The sequence below is a fragment of the Spermophilus citellus genome, assembly GCF_964194105.1.
Source record: "Spermophilus citellus genome assembly, chromosome: X".
NCBI classification, from domain to species: Eukaryota; Metazoa; Chordata; class Mammalia; order Rodentia; family Sciuridae; genus Spermophilus; species Spermophilus citellus.
Genome location: NC_138190.1, coordinates 38,327,550 through 38,350,008, shown reverse-complemented (window position 1 = coordinate 38,350,008; position 22,459 = coordinate 38,327,550). Strand labels below are relative to the sequence as shown.

The following is a 22,459-nucleotide window of genomic DNA, read 5'->3' as shown; positions in this document are numbered from 1 at the left end:
AGGAAGAATAAAGATGCAACTCAACATTTCATGAAAACAGGCAATGAACATAAAACTCCACACATTTACATAATTTTATAACATTTTATATTATACATATTATATATTTTATAATAATATAATAAAGGTGAAAGACATGTAAAGTGCAATATCTCTAGAAATTAGAAATCCAAGTTTAAATGATATACCACCTCTACCCTCGAGATCAGCAAATTTAAGAAAGTTGGGTAATTCCAAGTACTATGGAAATGTGAGTAAAGGAAAACATGTCCTGTTGAAAGGGAATTTACTTATGAAATCAGGTATACAAATATACAACAATCCAGCAATCTCACTCTCATGATATATATAGCAAAGAAAAATTCCAACAGTAATATTCTAAAAGGTACTGTTTATACTTAGGGAAACTGGGGGCTACCTAAGTCTATGTCACTAGGCAAGTAAAGATTTAAAATATACTGGATGCTTCCAGTAGAACATTAAACAGCAATTATAAATAATGTCTAAAAAACAACATAAATTTATGGTTTACAATGTTGGGGAGAAGTTTTGCCTCTAGTAGTGCTAGAGTAACATTTTACAGACAGCTTAAAATTCTGGATGAAATGTAAAAGTCAATGATCAGAAAGTACCAGAGGGGAGATCAACATCAGGCTGAACCAAAGGAAAAGTTAACATGTAAAGAAAAAAAATGTCATTGGATGAGTAATCCCCTTTTCGAGAGATTTTCACCTGCAGGAAGGCTCCAGTTTATACTTGGCTGGCTAGAACTCAAATAGAAATCAACAGCTACCACAAGAGCTAGATGTAAAAGGAAAAATCCCAGAAAGGCGACACAGTGAGGAAATATCATATTTTGCACATAAACTGTGCCCAAATCTCTGATTGATTGCTCAACTATGTGTGAACAGAACAAATGTCAAATTGTCTAAAATAACTGAATTGAGCCAGGTATGGTAGCACACATCTGTAATCCCAGTGACTTAGGAGGCTGAAGCAGGAGGGTCACAAGTTTGAGAACAGCTTCAGGAACTTAGGCCCTAAGCAACTTAATGAGACCTTGTCTCAAAATAAAACATAAAAGAGCTAGAAATGTGGCTCAGTGGTACAGTGTCCCTAGGTTGAATCCCTAGTACGCACCTCCCCCCCCCCAAAAAAGGGGAAAAGAACAAAATTGAGCCAAGTAAACTAGTTAATGAAACAAAAATATCAATCTTCAGAAAAATACAACAGAGGTGTTAGGTGTGGTGGCACACACCCACAATTCCATCTACCAGGGAGGCTAAGACAGGAAGATAGCACGTTCAGGCCAGTCTGTGCAACTTAGTATAACCCTGTCTAAAAATAAAATTAGGATGTGTAAGTGATGTGGCTCAATATAACCCTGTGTTCAATCACAACACCAACACCACCACCACCACCATCACCACCAAAAATCTCCAAACAAATAAAAACCAGTCACCCTCTACAATGCCATATGTAAGATAAAATGTCATCATATATAAAATTACAAGACTTATGAAGAATCAAGAAAATTTTACCCATATTCAAAAGAAAAGGAAATGAATGAAAACCAACTGTGAAATGACTTAGATATTGAAACTGGGAGATAAAGTAGCTATTTTAACAATGTTTACAGACAAAAAATACATAATCATAATGAATAAAGGAATGGGTAAGAAATCATACCACAGAAAGTAAGTTGTAGAACTGGAAAATACTCATCTGAATTTTTTTTTTAATGGGGGATGAACAGTAAATTGGAATGTTAAAAAAAAAATCAGTGAATTCAAAAACATCAATTGAAAGCATCAAATTTAAAGGCAGAAGGGGACCCACAGACAGTAAAGAAAAAGAAAAGGGTATCTGAAATGTTTAAGACAGTAACAGTCTACCATACATGTAATTATAGTACAAGAAGAATAGAAAAACAATAAAGCAGAAAAAAAATCAACAGCACAATGGCTGAGAATGCTCAAAAACTGATGAAAGACATCAAATTCCAGGTCCAAGTAACTAAAAATAACCGTAAGTAGTATAATCATAAAGGAAACGCCAACCTCAGGGGACACCAAAGTCAAATTCTTCAAAACTAAATGCAAACAGAAAAGCCTTGAATGCAACCTGAAGAAAATAAGACAAAGACATACCAATGACAGCTGTTTCCAATCATGTCAATAATCAAATTAATTATAAGCACAGTCCAAACAAAAGAGACACACAGGATAGATTTGCACCATGAAGAGCCAAAAATACAGTATTTACAAGATTCACTTTACATATAAACCTAAGTAGGTTAAAAAAAAAAAGGATGGAAAAAATACACAAATAGTATGCATTAGAAAGCTGAAGCAAATAGATTAATATCAGATTAATACAGGCTTCAAGATAAAGGTATGTATACTTGCACAGGTACTTAATTTGTTAAAGAACTAATCAATCATCAGGATGATATGGTAACAGAGCTTCAAAATATATGAAAAGAGGACTGACAGAATTAACACTGATAAAACACTATTATCTATAGAATTTCACCAATTGTCTCACAAATGTTCTATTTCTGGTCCAGGATCCAATCCAAGATCCCACAATGTGTTCAGTTAGAATATCTTTTTACTTTCTTCCAATCTGAGACAGATCCTTAGGTCTTTGACTTTTATTATTCTGAGACTCACAAAAAATACCGGCTAGTTATTTTGAAAAATGTTACTAAGTCATGAATAAGTATCTTATAGGGACTTACAGGGAGATATTATCATTAATCATTACATTAATTAATGAGAATTCTACAGTAAGACCTTTCATTCATTTGTTCAATTATTAATTTACATCAGTATGGACTAACATATTCTGTACCTTATGCTCCATTACTATAATTATTCATTTCTATACTTGTGTCACTTTGGTGAATAGGAACCCTGACCCTTGCAGATGGTTCCTGTGTTGTTCTGACATATCCCCATGGTTCTTTACTTTTTGCACACTTCCTTATTTTCAGTTACCATTAAGATACTCCAAGGCTTAACCTGTAGTTCCCCTTCATAGGCCCTAGAATCACCCACACCTCCATAAGATCCCTGGGTCCTATTCTTAAAGAATGTTATCTAGAAATGAAGGTCTAAGTGCCTAGTACGTTCACTGTTACCGGATAGAGTAACTGCTTCTAGGCCCTCCCAGCAAATAGGGTTAGGAAATATATTTATGTAAGCACACATACATATACACAATACATTCTCCTACCTTTATGTCTATCCACCTACTATATCCATAACCATACATTTATACTGATATCTTCAATTCAAACCCAACAACACAGAATTCAGTTCAGCCTTTCTTCTTTATCAGTAAGTTCTCTTGGACAGTGATAAACCTGGTTGTCATTATTCACAATACACTTAATTTATAATCTATACCCCTGTGAGAAACTAACTACAGTGCAGGATTGGTTTCTAGTTCTTTTTGTTTCTAGTTTTACACTATAGAGTTAAAACACTTCTTCAAAGTTACTTAGGTTTTTTTTAATACCCTCCAGTATAGTTATTCTATTCATTCATAGTACAGTTAGATTCATTTGTTACTGTTTGTGTTCTATTTTAGGTTGGCTGACATAATGGTTCATCATATTCAGTTAATTTGGGGGTATATAAAACATTACCAGGTTGTAGGAATCAGAACTATCCAAAAAGTATATGCTCAGAGAAGTTCTACTTCTTCCACATCCCTATTACCCTATCTACAACTACCACCTATAAGGTAGCCAATCTCCTTTGTTTCTGGTTTATTCTATTTCTTTTGAAATAGGCACATGTATACTTTGTTTTGCACATGTATATTTTCTTTCACACAGATATGTTCTTAGTGCATTCTGCAATTTTTCCATTTAACAGAATATCCTGGAAAATCACTCCATGTCCCTTCACACAAATCTTCCTCATTCTTTTCCGTAGCTTCATAGGGTTCCATTACAAGAATGTACTATAGTTCACATAACCATTTTCCTCTGTGTGGACATTTAGGTTATTTCCAATATTTCTGCAATGGCAAACAATGGTGCAATTGTTATCTTTTTTTTGCTTTTTTCTTTTTTTTCTTTTTGGATGTATACTTCCAAGATAGATTCACAGTCTGGTCAAAAGCACATACTGTTTTGCTAGGTTACTACCAAATGCTCCCCTATAAAGACTGTACCAGTTTGCATTCCCATGATGCCTGAGAGGGCATGTTTTCTAACAGTCCCTTTTAATTATCAACAACTGGATAGGTGAGATACTGTACTAGTGTTGCTTTAGTTTGCATCTCTCTAACAATATGTGAAAACTTTTCCACATGTTTAAGGGCTATTTTTACCTTGGTTTTCTGAATTGTCTATTCAACACCACCACCACCCCAACCCCAGTCCCATTTTTCTATCAGGATTTCATTTTCCTTCAACATTTTAAGAGTTTCTTACATAGTAAGGATATTAGCCCTTTGTCGGTGGTACATGTTACAATTTGGTCCCAGTTTCTTAGATATTCTTTGAACTTCTGGGCTTTTTGCCAGCCATATAGGAATTATTTTTATTTTGTTCAGAATGACTATTATTTTTACTGCCTCTGAATCTGAGCCATAATTAGAAAATATTTCCTATACCATATTTTATGAGGATTTCAATATGTTTTCCTCTACTATTTGTGCAGTATCTTTTCTTTTTTAAAAATCTATCTAGTAATCCTAGAAGCATTTACTAATAAATCCATCTTAGTCCCATCATATGCTTAATTTCTATATGCACCTTGGTCTATTCCTAAGCTTTCTAGGATATACTCCACTAATCTATTTATCAATTCATATGACATGTCATATTTTAACTACTTTTTTTAAAAATGGTGCTGGAAATTGAACCCAGGAATTCACACATGCTAAATAAGACCTCTACCACCAAGTTACATTCCCAACCTAAACACATTTTAATTATATAGGTGTAATGCCACAAAGCTACTGCACTTATAACACCTCTTTATTAGCAGAACCCAGTACTAATGTATGTGTGTGCGCGCGCGCGCGCACACACACACACACACACAAACTCTCAGCAGCCCCAACTAATTATATCACTGGTTCCTCTCCAATCAGGACTCAATCCAAACAGTTTCTATCAGAGAGGGCTTCTTTAATCATAATAGAGGTAACCCATCATTTTTATGTTTTATTTATGATCTTACTGTTTAGTACTGTGAAGGTAATGTGGAGGTAGGGCCCTCAGGGAATCATAAAATGATACTGAATTTCTTCTTCATTTATTAGTGAGAAGACAACTTCTTATAAACACCCATTAACTATTTTGTACCTGGCAGCAGCTGCTAACCACATTTGACTACTTAAATTTTAAAAATCCATATACATAAACAAGGTCTGTTGGTAATAAACTGGTTTAAGTATAAAAGCTACAATTTTATAGGTAAGTAGACAGGCCATTTTGCTTTTCTTCAACTGTTCACCTGAAAAATGGAAATCCTTGTTATAATCATTGGAGTAGAGATTTCAATCCTTTCATATGCTTATAGTGTCATCTTCTTGTCTCCCAATAATCACATACTCTGCTTGTTACAAATTTTGCTCTTTGGATTTTATTTAATCTGAATGATTAAAAATTTATCAAATGAAAGAGTCAATGGGGGACAAGGACCTGTCCCCATATTACCTTAACAGGATTAAACAATAAGACCATCAGACAAATTTTCATAAGAAACAAAGTCTGAAGAAAATGGAATACAAATCTGAAAGTGGTCAAATAAACAGAATTCCAATTCCAGCAAAAACATTCATTAAAAATGAAGGTGAGGGGCTGCAGTTGTAGCTCAGTGGTAGAGCACTTGCCTAGCATGTGTGAGGCACTGGATTTGATTCTCAGCAACACATAAAAACAAATTAATTAAATAAAGGTACAAAAAATACAATAACATTAAAAAAGAAGGAGGTGGTGAGAAAATGTATGGTTAGCTGGAAACAAATCATATCAAGAATTAGAAAAGCTGGGGTGGCAGGGGTGTTTAGAAATCAACCTGAGCATCCATCAACTTTGATTCTGTGGGTATGTGGGTTTAAGGTGGTATTACTAGTACAAGGAATTCTGATGTTAATTATTTTTGACATGGGGTCCCACTATGTGGCCTAGCCTGATCTATAACTCTTGGGCTGAAGTGATCCTCCTGCCTCTGCCTTCCAAGTAGCAGGGGCTACAGGTAGGGATACCAACAAACTTGGCTCTTTGAGGTTAATTGTGTTGACTTTAGATTGGCTTGTAAAATCCCCAAATGATTCTGCTTCAAAGCTGGGTTTGGGAAACAGCAGCATTTTATCTCAAAGTATTTGATTATATCCCAAAGTATTTGATTATATCCCACAATTGTATAAAAAAATGGGTATAGTAGGATCCTCTATTTCTTAGGTATGAGCTGCATGGCATATATATACTTGCCTTATTGTTACACTTGGGGCAAAGCATCAAAATAGAAATAATGTACATATATAATGATCAGCACATTCTTTCTTCTAAAGCAGTTGCAAAATTTGTCTCATACAAAGTATTATTATCTTTATTCTCATAAAAATTTATAACCGATTTTCTATTGTATTGCCTTAAGTAAATGTGTTACACCATTTATTATACAACTAAGCAATAAGTGAAATACACAGAAGCAAAATGTTCTAAAATTAAACCGAAAAAGTTTTAAAAATAAAACAACCACGTAAGTAATGGTAATGACAAAAAGTTGATTCCAATATGCCTTCCAAACACTGACACACAGAAGAACTATTTCAAATTTTAAGAAAAAGTGGAAAAAACTATTTTAAAACAATGCATTAAAACAAGCATCTACAACATTTGGAAAGAAAATGAGGCACTTTGCATTACAAATAACAGAAATCTTGAATACAGCCATTTGAGCTTACAAATTAAGTTTAGAGACAAGCCATATTAAATCAAACTTCTGGGTATACACTGTGTAATAACTGTTTAACTAAGCAACATTGGTACTTACAATAAATATAAAATTTATGTAAGAGGTAATGACCAGAAATCATTAAAATTATCTGTATATAATTAATTTCATTAAAACCTATATAAGTGATCATTTTTGTTTGGTTCTATTTTAAATTGGGTAAGTTAAAACACTTACCTGGGTTTCATATAAATGGGCAATGTGAAACTGAACTGCAAAAGATGATGGAAAATAAAAAATAAAATCAGTAACAACACAACAAAGTTTGGGGTAAATTAAGTAAGAATATCATAAAATGTAAAACAAACACAGCCTATGTTGTATAGGTTTAAATAATAGGGAAATATAACTGTTATTTGCTTTTAATAAAAAATACACAAACATACTAAAGAACAAACACAATAAGAAACTACATTTATTCATTTTTGGTCATTCATTATCAAGTAAAATTTCTTTCAATTATTAAATTAGCATTAATATCTATAGTACATGAGCACACAAGCATACATCTTACAAAATTCAAAGTGGCAACATTAAGCAAATAAGAGAAAACCTTTATAAACTATACATTTCAAAACATGGTATTCAAAATCTAAGTTATATCAGAAAATATAGTAAAATCAATATTTCATAAAAACATATTAAAGCCAAATAAAGCCACTAGATTTTTTTTCTATGTACCATATTCTAGAAATATGATATTTACAATATCATAAGTCAGGATGACAATGGCAGTAACACACACAGGAATTGAGCTTTTGATTTTCTTTTTTAACTCTTCAGAATTAGATGGACTTCATCATTTAAAGAGAGAAGGAAGACCGAGCATCGTGGTGGTAGTCCCAGCAGCTCAGGAGGCTGAGGCAGGAAGGTCACAACTTCAAAGCCTGCCTCAGCAATGTAGCTAGACCCTGTCTCTAAATAAAATATCTTTTAAAAGGCTGGGGATGTGGCTCAGTGGTTAATCACTCCTGGGTTCAATCCCCAGTACCGAAAAGGGGAGGGGGGGGGAGAGAGAGAACCCATTTTGAAGTCAAATAGTAAACAGTTTAAAGATTAATAAGTAATGTTGAAAATAAAGTAAAAACTGAATATCTCAGCTTTTATTGCCAACTCTTCCTGATACTATACTACCACAGTATAATTACTCAACAAAAGTAAAAATGAGCCAGAAACTCAAACTTTCTAATGGTACTTCGATTCTATGATTTTCATTCTTGAATAACAAAATCTCTTTTAAGTACTACATCTCTCTGTAAAGTTAACTAGCACACATTAATTGGATATGAAGCAAAATTTAAAAATCATCTTTAGAAGATGAAAAATAGCTTTTGTGAAATTCAAAAATAATAACAGAAGTTATAGTATTTATCTCTCATTTACCTTCATGGTTTGAGGGCTTCTTCCTCACTCACTACTTCAATGTAGCTCTCAGTCAAATCTCACCTCATTACATCATTGGAGGGAGACAGTTACAGGTTAAGAGAACATGAAAGAGATGGAAAAATCTATGCCTGTTTCCCCCAATATTCTTATTCCTCTAATAATGGTGGTAAGGGGGGAATAAAAAAGATCAGCAGCTAGCCATCTTCTTACTACTTTCTCTAGGCTTTGTTCCAAGCCTTCTGAATAAGACTTCATTATCTCATGAGTTTCTAAATTCAATGTCATCCTTTGTAGCATGAAAACCTTCATACATTTAAATTCTTAGAAGTTCTCTTCAAAGTGGAGTATAACTGTATAATTACCAAAAAAAAAAAAAAAAAAAACCAAAAAAACCTCTACTTGGCAAGTCTCAAATGAAATGAAAATTTTAGCAAATATTGTCATAAAAAGTTCTGAAATTGAATTTAATTCAGAAATTAATATTTTCTAGAATAAAATTAATACTAGGAAAAAACACAACTTTATTCCAAGAGGCAATTATATAATAAAAGTCTCACATCACTGATTCTACTTTTTATGATTCTATTTTTCATGCCATAAACTGTAATTGACAACTCTTACAAAGCTCTAACAGTACTAAGAGTATTCACTTATTTTTAAAATTATAAAATGAGTCATCATTAAATAGCTCCAGCAGAAATGGTTTTAAAAGTTCACTTTACTTTTTATAATTCATGTATTGTTTTTGCAGTGCTAGGGATGTAACACAGTGTCTTGGGTAAGCTGGGAAAGCACTCCACCACTGAACCACACCTCCAGTCCTATGATTTATACTTCTGATCTTTCTAGTATCACTAAGTAGTCTTGACATATTTCAAATAATAATGAAGGTCTATAGTATATGTAAATTGGTGATGACATGAAATAATTTTTAAAAAATGAGCTTTACAAAAACAAAAAAGAACCTGGTATCTAAAACAGTAATATTGGCTCAAAATAGGTACTCTGCAATTGTTGGTGTTCTGCAAGACATTTGCTTTTATCATGGTTATCAAGTAAGCATACAGAATACCCACATCAACTGTATTATAATGGCCTAAAAGTCTAAAGCATGTGCCCTTCCATTAGAGTGAATAACCATTCAAGTATATGAAAAGTCCAGGGAAATTCTTCAGTCATGAACAAAATGAATGTTGGTCAGCCTACCTCCTGTTTTCCCTTCTCAATAATCAAGAGAAAGAGAGGCACAGTAGACCTGAAGATGTTCTTCCACATGAAAGTTGCCTGCCCTATGGCATTCATTCTACTTATGTCAGGGTTTTCCTCTCAAGAGTAATGATCCACAACTGAAATTTAACCTTGACAGAGTAGATTATACCAAGGATTTACCAAAATATTTAATTTGACATTTGTGAGATGTCCCTCAAAGTTACTCAAACAAGCAGTGACCAAGTTAGTGTTAGGGTATTAGAATGAATTAAATATATACTAGTTGCTTTTTTATTCCCATAAACTAATTTTTACAAAATTTTTAAGGAACTGTATTTCAGAAGGTTTATATAACCTGGACATATAATTAAAGAAAAAGTATTAATCAGCACTTTATAAATTGCTATATCAATCTAACCTTATCTTAGAAACTATAAAACGCTGCATTTGTTACTTTTCTGCCACTAATTCTGCAAATACACTGATCAGTACCAAATCTTGAGTTTCATTTAAAGAAAACAGAATTCTTTTTTTCCACCTCAGGAAATTGTCTTTAGTAGAAATATGAGATAATTGGTCTGATATAGGCAAGGATGTAGCCTATACTATGTAGCCTATACTATGATTTGTTGTCACAGTTTTTCCTTTGCAGTGCTGGGGATCCAAACCAGAACCTTGTATATGCTGGGCAAGAGCTCTACCACTGAATTACATCCCCAGGCCTCCCTGCCATGTCTTAATCCAAAACTTCACAGCTTTTGCACTGATTCCAACAATTTTCTTATGCATTTCTAAACACTGAGACTACTTTTCACTAACTCATGTCTCTAATGTTGCAGAGGCAAGAGATGAGAGTCACAGAAGAGCTGGCTGTATCCTTAAGGTCAGTCATTTGCTTCCTCTGCTACTTCAGACAGAGAAGCAACAATGGTTTCCCACCTGTTATTACTTTTCGCTGGGCCCTTATTTTGTTCTTATCCCTGATTTGTCAAAAAAGAAAAAGAAAAAAGAGGGAGGGAGGGAGGGAGGGTAACCAAGAATATTATAGCAAATACTGACTTTCTAAATTCTAGAATCCTTTGACATAAAATTTTCATTAAGAATTAGTTTTTCTTACTCTAAAATTTTTATTTTTAAAGTAAGAAAAGTTGTTTACAAATTCAGCTTGAATCCAATGAAAAATCTTTAAATCATTTATTGTATTCTTTAAAGTCACTAAATAAGCAAATACACCGTAACATACTTACTGGTAAACTAATAACAACCACCACCACCACCCAATCTGCTTTTGGAAATATACAGAAGTAGAAAATAACTGAAGAAAGCCACTGTGTCAGAGCATACTTCACAATCACATTCTTCCTAAATTAACTGAAAAACGTTACCTTTGTAAATGATATGTAAACTATAACAAAAGTCAAAGTATGCCTCAATAATTACCATTAATTTTGATATCACAAAGCAGAATCAGTGAGCTACCACAATAAGAATCTTCATATATTCATTTTTCCTAAATGGCTGAAAAACTCTACATCTCAATAATTCATCTACAATATAATCAATACACATACAAATCAATCTTGTTCATTAGTACAGATAATTTTAATACAACAACCTATTTCACTGGCCTATTTTAGACACAGGCTGTTCACAATATCTGGTCTCATATGTTCCATTTGTATAAGTAGCCATAGCAACCAATACAGTTACATTCAATAATTCTAGAATTCAAAGAATTGCACAGAATTTACCACTAACATTATTACTACAATTGATTGTTATTATTTGAGATGAAGTGATGGGAATACATGGAGAAAACTATAGTACTTAATACTTACTTTCTGCATTGGACAAAGTGCAGGGATTACAGTCAACCAAAGCTAACTGAAAATGCTGCAAGAGGAGAGTAAGAAAATTAATGTACTAAATTTAGAGTCATATAAAAAAGTACCTCAAGATATTTTTCAGGTATGTAAGATATAATATTAAAACTATATTATGCAAATAAAATGTTCTGGCAACCAACTAGAATTATTTTAAAAATTTATTGCTGAATACTGACAGGTTGTTAGGTTATTTTCTTGAGATAGTCAAGAATGGAGAATTTAAAGAATTAATTTTATTAAGTTATCTTATATGTATTTTTATTTATATGAAAAAAACTTCAGATTTTTAAGTCTTTACATAAACAGGAAGTATTACAACACAGTTTAAATAGAATAACCATTTGAAACTGCAAGTAGAAGTACAATGGCATTAGTATCAGAACACTACTTTTTAATCTCCAATAACAAAAAGCACTATAAAAATTGTGATAGAGGATAAAACTATCTGCCTTCAATGGTTCTTCATAATTACTATACTTGAGCACATTTTCAATAGCTTCTGTTCAAGTTAATCTAATGAAATATCATGTCTGTAAAATTTAATTCCTCAGACAATATTAAGCTACTAATATATGAAGTATCCATTTATAATATCAGAAGCCTATCCAGAAAATACATGTTAACATCAATGTATATAACACAGACTTTTTTTACACCACAAATTTTTAAGAATGTAAATTATTATGAACACTTGGTGACTTCTGATAGTTTGGCAACATTAAACTTCGTATATAAATTAAGATAAGCAATAAGCACAAGAGTTGACATAAAAATATTAAGTTAAAACACAAGGTGAGTAACTCTCTTTGAACACTTCTAAAACACTGAATGTATATGCCTCTGAGCCTCCACAAATTTTCAGCATTAAAAGTAATAAACAGCCAGCCAAAGTACAAACCATATTTAATTTTTTTGAGAGAGAGAGAGAGAGAGAGAGAGAGAGAGAGAGAGAGAGAGAGAGAATTTTTAATATTTTATTTTTAGTTCTCCGCGGACACAACATCTTTGTTGGTATGTGGTGCTGAGGTTCGAACCCGGGCCGCACGCATGCCAGGCGAGCGCGCTACCGCTTGAGCCACATCCCCAGCCCCACAAACCATATTTAAAACACGTACACAATAAGCTCATTTCTATCCATAATCCAAACACTTAAAAGTTGTAATTTTTTATAACTTCTGAACAAATCAGTGATATTCATGATGACAGCTTCTAGCTGTAAACCCCCACAGAACTTCGTTTTTATTAAGAGAAATAATTATCACCAAGTTTTAAGTTCTATATTTCAATGCGGAATTAACAACATTGCATTTGGCGAACTAGAACTTTCAATTAATAAGAATAAACTAATGTCAGCTACCCAATGCTACAAAGAAAGAGAAATTAGTAGCATTTGGTATGAACACAGTAGCTCTCATGTATTCATTCACAAATGTCTGTTATGTGCATGCACAGTTAGCCTACACTTACGTTACTCTTAAGGACAATGCAGACACTAAGGACACAATGATAAACAAAAGTGAAAAATTTTCCCACAACTGACTGAATAATAACAATAGTCCCAACATAAGAACACTTTGAGAACTGCTAGTATTTTCTCTTAGTGTACTAAGCAGATTGTGTGTCTTCAAACATCCCTTTAGTATGTTACCATAGCAATAGAAAACAGACTATCTTAAGATGTGAATACTATGAAAGCAAAGTATGCTTTTATAATCAATCCACTGCTTTCCTCTAAACAAAAAGAACAACACAGCAGTCACCCATTCAGATTGTATTATATATTTAAGTCTAATCTATCCTGCAGACAATTAATATTTAGATAGAAGACAAACCTTTTCTAACTAAGGCATCAAAGGTTACACTGATCTCAGAAGAAATAGCCTTCAAGATGGTGGTACTATAATTTTACTTACTACTTCACTGAAAATCTATAGGAAGAACATCTATGAGCATTCAAGATCCTACAATGAAACCTGACAGGAACAGTTTTGATCACATTTTATGTAATTATTTTCAAATATTAAAATCAGCAATCAGGTTACTGAGTTACCATTTCAAACCTACAAAACCATGAAATTTCAAATATTTCCAAACAATAAATACAGAAAAATGACACAATAAAGAATACACATTCAAAAGCATGCATGAGAATGAAAGAACACACAGAATAATTATTAAGTGTTTTAAGAAACTTAAGAACAGCCAACAAAACTATTCCACATAACAAAAAACACAAGACACACCTTTCATCACACTAAAGACAGATGAGGGACCAGGATGGGGATAACATGATCTCATAGCTTCATTTCCAATATCTAAGTCAGATGCAAAACAGATGTACCTATTGACATATAAATCAAGGGAAAGGACTATCAATTATAATAACCAGCCCACAAACCTGAAAATATCATGGTAAATATTCAGAGCCTATCCCTGCAATCAACAGAAACTCGGAAACATCTGCACCTCACACCAAAATATTGCAGCCCTTAAAGTGACTACTGCTGTGTAAAACAGTTATTATGGAGGCCTGTGAAGTTCAAAGGCTGTATACAAACCTGCAAAAAACAGTCTAAAGAAAATTGGTTTCCAAGCAGAAGATTCACCTAAGATGTGTTTTTAACATTACAGTGATTCTCTTTAGTTTTGTTTTTGTGATGCTGGGGACTGAACCCAGAGTCTTGTGCATGCTGGGCAAAGCACTCTCCCATTGAGTTACATACCCAGCCTTGTGATTCTCTTTTCATAGAGCACTACTGATCCAATTTCACAATTTGATTCATTACAATTTCTGTTGACATCTTTATTACCAAAGCCAACTTTTGTTTTAAAAGCCTCTGACTTGTTCAGTATTCCAAAATTATGTTATACTATTTTGCTTCTTATAGCCTATGGAACTTGATTTCTAAATAAGGAGGGAAATCTATATTCATGTGATTACATGTAAAACTTGAGTTTCGAGACTTTCTCTTAAATTGTTTTATTTCTAGCTGCATAGTTTGTGACTATCTTATGAATCTTCTTTATTGTAGAATCCTTCAACTGTGTTCTTGATCCTGAACACAAGCAAACAAATAACTTTTCTTAATTGACAAATTATGTTTTATTTAGGAATCATTAATTTAGAGCAATGTTGGATTACAGATCCAGTCTAGGACGTTCCGATTCAGTGTATTGGGGTATAATAGCGTACAAATCAGAAAAAAAAAAAAAAAAAAACTTCTGCAAATTATTCCAATGCATCATCAGCTTTAAATGACACTATTCTTAGTTTTTAAATTGCATGCTTGCTCAATTCACAATAGCTAAGCTATGTAACCAATCCAGGTGCCCTTCAGTAGATGAATAAACAAAGAAAATGTGGTCTATATAGACAATGGAGTATTACTCAGCTATAAAGAAGAAATGACTGTGACTTCTGTCAGCAAATGGATGGATCAGGAGACTATCGTGCTAAGTGAAGTAAGCCAGTCCCAGAAAACCAAAAGTTGAATGTTTTCTCAAATATGTGGAAGCTAACTCACAATCAAGGGTGGGGTGGGTGGTGGAAGGAAGGAAAACGGAATAAGCAAAGGAAAGACAATGGAACAAATCTGATGTAATTTTCCCATGTAGATATATGAAAAACACAGTAAATACAGCCACCATGTACATCCATTAGAATGGGACTCTAACTAGAATAAGATATATTCCATGTTTGTACAATTGTACAAAGAGTCTACATGGAATAATAATTTTTAAAAAACAGAAGTAGAGTAGAGGAATGGGAACAGAGGGAGGGAGAAAGGGAAGGAAAGAGAAAGTACTGAGGACTGAACTATAACAAATTATATTCCATACTTATATGATTATGTCAAAATGAACCTCACTATTATGTACTATGTATAACTATAATGCAAAAATAGAAACCTTAAAAAATAAAATGGATCATTATATCAAGAAAAAGAAATAAATAAATGTATGCTGTCCATAGAGGCCTTTATTTCAGATCATATAAATAAGGTGTATGCAGTCAATACTGCTGTCTATATTCAATTAAAAGTAGACATGGGTTTTTATGAATAACATGTTGGCAACAAGCTTTTACCAACTTTTACTCTGTATAGATACTCACACATCTACACAAAGTTCACTAAAATTAATGTGCTAATAACCATTCTAAAAAATTACTCTGCCCTGGGAACACACAAAGACAACTCCACAATGAATTGGGGGGGGGGGGGGGAATGAACAGTAAGGAAAATTTTTTTATAAATTACTTCAAGATGAGAAAAGAGCTTAAGTTATTTTTATGGAGTCATTACAAAATGGAGTTTTTTGAATCATTTAAGTGAGAGAAGTGAAGGTGTGACAGATACTCTTGCAAATCATTTTTTTTCTTTTTCTTTGTGCCACACTTGTAAAAGTATGACTTAAAACAAACAAATGCGATTTCTAAAATTAAGTCTATGATAAAATGGATGAGAACAGGAAAGTGCCTTAGGATGTGATGGTCTTTACTTCAGGGATTTGGTCTCTGAATGAATATGGTAATTTCCAATGGGGCTTGTAAGACACATTCCTGGCCACACTGATCTAAATCACACTGTTCTGTCAAAGTCCTCAAACTCAGCTCTTCTGATTCTTGTTTTTAATACAAAGTTATTACAAGTGCTCCGAGGGTAGACTTCACTACATACCAAAAACTTCCTAATAGTAACAGATCCTGGCAATGTTCACTCAAAAAAGAGGCTCCTCCTCTGAGATTTCAACCAGTCTGCTCTCTTCTAAAAATTTCATTAACAAAAAGGAAGCCAAAACACACTATATTTTGGAGATATTCAAAATCTTATTTCTAGCTCTGATTTTTGGCTCCAGACTTAAATCTGAGTACAACAACATTGGATATCCTCAGGTATCCCCAACTCAATATGTCCCTTCAGAGCATATTCACCTCCTAAACCCAAAACGTGTTGCTACTGTCTCTATGCGGTACTTTAGTTAACAATATAATGATCCAAAAAAATAAATAAATAAATAAATGGGGAACCTCTCCCCACACTGAGTCAGTTAATATATCTCCTTAAGATCTCTAGATTAGAGATCTTCTTCTTCTTTGCCCATTCATCCATGTTCTGAGAACCTACTTATCCTACACTCTTGTTCATCTTTTTAATTTTTTATTCCATAGCTTCTCAATTCTTCATTACTATCATATTTTACAAAAGTATAGGTATGAAACTGATTAGAAATTGCTAAAAACTGGTGCTGGTGTGTGTCCAATCTGCATGCACAAATAACTGAATATGAGCTGACTTCATTTTCAAGCTCTTTCCATCTAGTTAACAATTTACATATATATCGGAATAAGACTGATATGTACACAAACAACATGGTGAACATGATATATATTTTATAAAGATGATACTAAAACAATTTGAACTGAAAAAATGTTTTGGAACACAACATTTTGTTTCATGTGACATTAGATAAATTGAATTCATTTCAAAATCAAATACAGGGACTGGGATTGGTGGCTCAGTGGTAGAGTGTTCGCCTAGTATGCATGAGGCACTGGGTTCAATCCTCAGCACCACATAAATATAAAATAAGGATATTATGTCCACCAAAAACTAAAAAAATAAATATTAAAAAAGACAAATATAACTATAAAATTTAAGTTGTTATGGGTAAATACGAAATATTACTTTTTAATTAGAAATTAATTCTGCACTCAAATATATTGGAAGAGAGAAATCTGTGACATGAGGAACTTGGAATTACCAGAGTAACTCCTCAGTACCAGACAGCATGGTTACTGCATATATACGCCATGTCCTTTACAAACATGCATTTTAGAAATAAGTATTTCAGACATTTTTACTACTTTATATATTGGAGACATGTAATAGAATACAATGCAAAAAATAAATGTCAAACAGAAGAAAAATTGGGTAAGTACAGGAAGCAGAAAGAGCATTATTAAATAACTAGATAAACCAGTTAGGATAGATAATCAGATAATAATATCTAGGAAAGATTATAAGGTAAAGTACAAACTGATGAAAAGTAGAAAAAGGAAAAAACAGGGGAAAGACCTTTTTTTCCACAAGTAAGGGAAAATGGACAGAAAACAAAATAAATAGCAGTGATCATTTACTTTAAAAAAAAAAAGTGACATTATATGAAAGTGAAAACAGAGTTCTACTGCCAATGACTGGAAGGAAAAGAAGTGGCTTGCAGGTTCCCCATAATCCAATCTCCTGCCAACCATAAGAAGCCAAGCAAACTCTTACGTCTTTTATGTATAAAGAACCAATAGTGGGCTGAGGTTGTGGCTCAGTGGTAGAATGCTTGCCTAGCATGGGTGAGGCACTGGGTTCGATTCTCAACACCACATATTAATTAAAAAATAAATAAAGGTCCATCAACAACTACAATAAATAAATAAATAAACAAATAAATAAAACCAATAGTTATCTGAAGGAAGAAATACAATGTCACAAATAGTAAGAAATTTTTCTTATGACTACCAGAATAATGCCCTAATATTTTTTTAGTGTCTGCTTAAGTTTATCCAGAAAGAAAGTTATTAAGAGTTGCTTCAGTGAGGCATTTAAAGATGAATACAGAAGTAATGAAATATAAGCTTAATTTGTAGAGTGGAGCCTACCGGTAGTGATGTTGCTAACCAATACCAGACGAAACTCAAGTAAAAAAAAAAAAAAAAAAAACATAAATGACAAATCTCTCTCTTTCTTTCTACATCATGATTCCTATGAATACTCTACAGTTCTATGACATGCCAAAACTCTGTAGATCCTTTTCTGAAGAATTTCTTTCTGTACTTGATACCAGGTTTTAGGACAAATCTCATGATAAAGATTAAATCTTACATTTTAAAGTTCCCTCCATGTTCTTCTAAGTTATTGGGGATGAGCGGATTTTTCCAATTCCCTATAAAAGGGAAGGAGTCACATGGATGAGGCCTCTCTCCATACCTCAAATCAAACCACTCAAAAAACGAATTTTCAAAATGCCAGATGGAAGAGTGAATTACTGAGCATCATAAAGACAGGGCAGGTATGGAGAAATAACATCAATTTTCATTACCTGCAGACAACTGAACCAAAATACACTGAAAACATCTACAAAGAAACATCACTATTTTAGAAACTTAAGGCATGGATAAAATTAAAGTAATAAGTAATATTCAAATTATCAGCAAGTATTTCTACAGTAGACATGAGTTCGCAATATCTTTATTATATGAAACTAATGGTCGGGGCATTCTACATTAATAAGGAAAATAATGAAAGACAGGAGGCATTTCACAGATTTCAAAAGTGGTTTTGAAGAAAAGGTATATATCTTGCCTTTACTCAATCCTTCTGCCTTAATAAACTGGCATAAGAAATATGACAATAAAATTCCTGGGTCTTATACAGGGTATGAGATCAAATCAGGTACCTAGAAATGAAGTATTTTCCTGAGTAGAGTAAGGTAAAAAGAAAGGTGGAATTGCTATTCCATTTAGAAGTTTCATGTCAAGCCGGGTACAACGGCAGACGCCTGTAATTCCAGCTACTCAGGAGACAAAGGCAGGAGGATCCCAAGTTTGAGGGTCAGTCTGGGCAATTTAGCCAGACCCTTTCTCAAAAAAGAAAAAAAAAAAAAAAACAATTTAAAGGGCTAGAGATGTAGCTTAGTGGTAAAGTACTTGCCTAGCATCATGCAGAAGCCCCAAGTTCCATCCCCAGTACCACCAAATAGAAAAAAAGAAAAACAGAACAAAATTTAATGTTAAATATAATTTAGAGGGAGACAGGCTGAATCAAATGATGATGAGCTGGGGTATCTTGAGAAAAAAAAAAAACGCAGCATTGGTTTTGTATAGGAAAGTATCCTATCTTAAGAGATGATAAATAAAACCAGCTTTTTTGTTTGTTTGTTTTTAATTTTCCTGGCCTACATTTTAAGCACATGTTTACTCATTTTTAGCCTGTGCCATTTCATTTATCTACCCATTCAAGAAGCAACAACTCCTGGTAAGGTCTCATGCTAACACACAAGCCTCATGTGAGTTCAACCTGCTTCCTTTGAACTGTCTCTGTAATTCTCATCTTCCTATCCCTTTCATACTAACCTCTTCCGTCAGCACTTACCATCTTCAAATGATAAGGAGACTTTTAACTTTGGTACCCTAGTCAACCATCTGCAAGTTCCCATTTTACTCTACCCTTAAAAATCCAAAAAAGTTCTAAAGCTAACATATCTTAGGAATATTTAAAAATGTAAACATCAGGGGCTGGGGATCTAGCTCAGTTGGTAGAGTACTTGCCTTGCATGCACAAGGCCCTGGAATCAATCCCCAGTACCACACACACACAAAAAGTAAACATCAGGGAAATGTGACATAATTTTCACTAAATCAGACATACATTGGTATTAACTGACCAAAGAATATGAGTGTTATTATATCTTATTTTGTATTACTAGTTTCACTTGAAGGAAATAATTTTAAGTCTGCCATGATGTAAAAATTAGGGATGCTGTATAAAACTTTGTTAAAATTAGTGTACTTTTTGTGAGGTAATGATAGCATACTGCTTCAAATATATAACAAATGTAAGTAATCATCATTAATATCATTAATAGGTAATGAAATAAAATCCTGAATAAATTGTATGGAGTTAAATGGGCAACTAGACTCATGCAGGGAGATATTTTCTAAAGCAGATAATGGCAAAAATAAAATACCAAGTAGAACGACATGTCACCTCAGAATGGGCTCTGATTCAGATAACATTAAACTAGTTCACAAATTAAGAATTGGTATATCTTGGGCTGGGGATGTGGCTCAAGTGGTAGCACGCTCGCCTGACATGCATGCGGCCGGCCCAGGTTCGATCCTCAACACCACATACAAAGAAAGATGTTGTATCCGCCGATAACTAAAAAATAAATATTAAAAATTCTCTCTCTCTCACTCTCATTCTCACTCTCTCTTTAAAAAAAATTTTTTTTAAAAAAAAAAGAATTGGTATCTCTTACTCACTGTAAACACATGAAATCTTTATTGGCAAACTTAATGGGAAAACGACACCATATTATTGAAAAGGAGGCTCAGCATTAACTTCACATTTCTGGGGATGAAAAGAGTGACAAGAAATATAAAAGATTAAATTCTAGGACAGGAAAATGAATTTCAAAAAAAAAATCTCTATAATGGCCCCAAATTAGAGGAATTTTAGATGGTAAACTGAGAACTAAAGAATGGTTGGGAAAAAATTGTTTGCAAGATACAAAATATGTGTGTGTATTCATTTTACAGTCTTGTGAGGAAGATATGATTATTTGGTTTTTATAGACACAGAATTGAAAGAGTCAAGAATCTTACACAAGGTTACACAATTAGTTATGTGGTATGTGGCAGGGTAGAATTTTAAAACCAAATTTGCTTGCTCCAAGAGATGTTCACACAGCACGATACATTTTTGTGAGAAATGTTATTACCAGTGTGATAGAAAACAGGACACCCTGGGATACATTTATTATGTGGGTAAAAAGAATAAAGTTATTATGAAAATAAATTTTATTTTATTTAAATATGTTACCATCTAAGAAGTATTTTATATGTTACATCCCTCTACAGGCAGAGGGAAAGGAAATAAGAGATGACCTGATCCGTAAGGAACAGACTGTTCACATCACCGCCCCACATTGAAATATCCTTTTTACTTAACTTTCACTCCTCCATTAAACACAAACAGAATATTTCATATTGAACATTTGAACCCTGCTCAAAGACTGGCCACACCTGATCAAAGCGTAATTGCATCTCCTTTGAAAAGGAAATCAATTAGAAATGGCCAGGTGTCCTATTTTTAGCCAATGAGATACAAGGGGAAATATTTTTGAAGAGATCAACAGGAAGCCAGGATCTTTTTCTTCCATGAAATGATGATCGTTACCATTTATTAAGCACTATGATAAGCACATAAGCCACTCTTCTATGATGTCTTTCTATATAAGACATGAAAAAGGAAACATTACACTTTGGTTTTACATGGCAACCATCTTACCTCTTGTGAGGTAGACAGTATTATTATGTTACATTATCAAAGAAAACAACCAGTTATCTGAATAAGTCAATACAGAACTGAAAAGAAAATGAATACCTGATGAAATCTTAGATCAGCTGAATCAATCAATCCTGAAGCTACTATTTTTTGTCATTTTAGCCAGCTTGTGTTGCAGTTCCTGAGGTTGTAGCCTAAGAAGCACCTATACCAACACACTGTGCTAGGAAACAGCTTAACATGGTGGAAAGGTCAACAGAAGTTCCACATTTATCCAGATGAAAGAAAAGTACTAATCAGGAAATTTGGAAGCAATCTAAGGGGAAAGAGGCCTATCATTCCTTCTGATTCCTACCTCCCCTCACACTGAATTCTAATTACTTATAGTCATAAACCAAAATACCTTCTCCCCAACTAAAAACATTGATGCCCCAAATTCTCCTTAAAATAAACAAGGAATGCTGGACAAAGGAGGCTTAAAAAGTCAATGCCAGGGCTGGGGGAGCCTATGTCATGATGAGATTTAAAAAACATCAAATGAAACCTTCATACTATAAGGAAGAGAAATATCAGGATTCTTACAATTCTTTTCTATGTTCATACAAATGAAATAGTCATAAGAAAGCTACCAAGTTTTTTTTTAATAAATGCTAAGATCACCATGACTTAAATGTTTGTCAGAGTTTAACTTTTTCTTTTTTTAAGACTTTTTTTAAAGATGGACACAATCTTTATTTATTTTATTTATTTATTTTTTTATGTGGTGCTGAGGATCAAACCCAGTACCTCACAACTGTGAGGCAAGTGCTCTGCCACTGAGCTATAACCCCAGCCCCAGTTCAACTTATTCTTGAATAAAAAAAAGTGGCATATAGAAATGTTTTGGTTCAGCAAAAGTGAAGCAAGGACATTTTCAATTAGTTATGGAGTA

The 22,459-nt window shown here is 33.3% G+C and overlaps 1 protein-coding gene across 10 annotated transcripts in view; it reads right to left on the bottom strand.

Moving 5' to 3' along the window:
* The window catches only part of KDM6A (lysine demethylase 6A), a 222,094-nt gene that overhangs the window by 63,810 nt on the left and 135,825 nt on the right, over positions 1-22,459 (bottom strand). For all 10 annotated transcript variants that reach the window (XM_081276471.1, XM_081276463.1, XM_081276462.1 and 7 more), the window contains 2 exons: positions 11,420-11,474; positions 7,164-7,198 (listed from right to left, as the gene is read on the bottom strand). In XM_081276471.1, the coding sequence (XP_081132597.1) occupies positions 7,164-7,198; positions 11,420-11,474 (90 nt within the window). The remainder of the gene's footprint in view (positions 1-7,163; positions 7,199-11,419; positions 11,475-22,459) is intronic.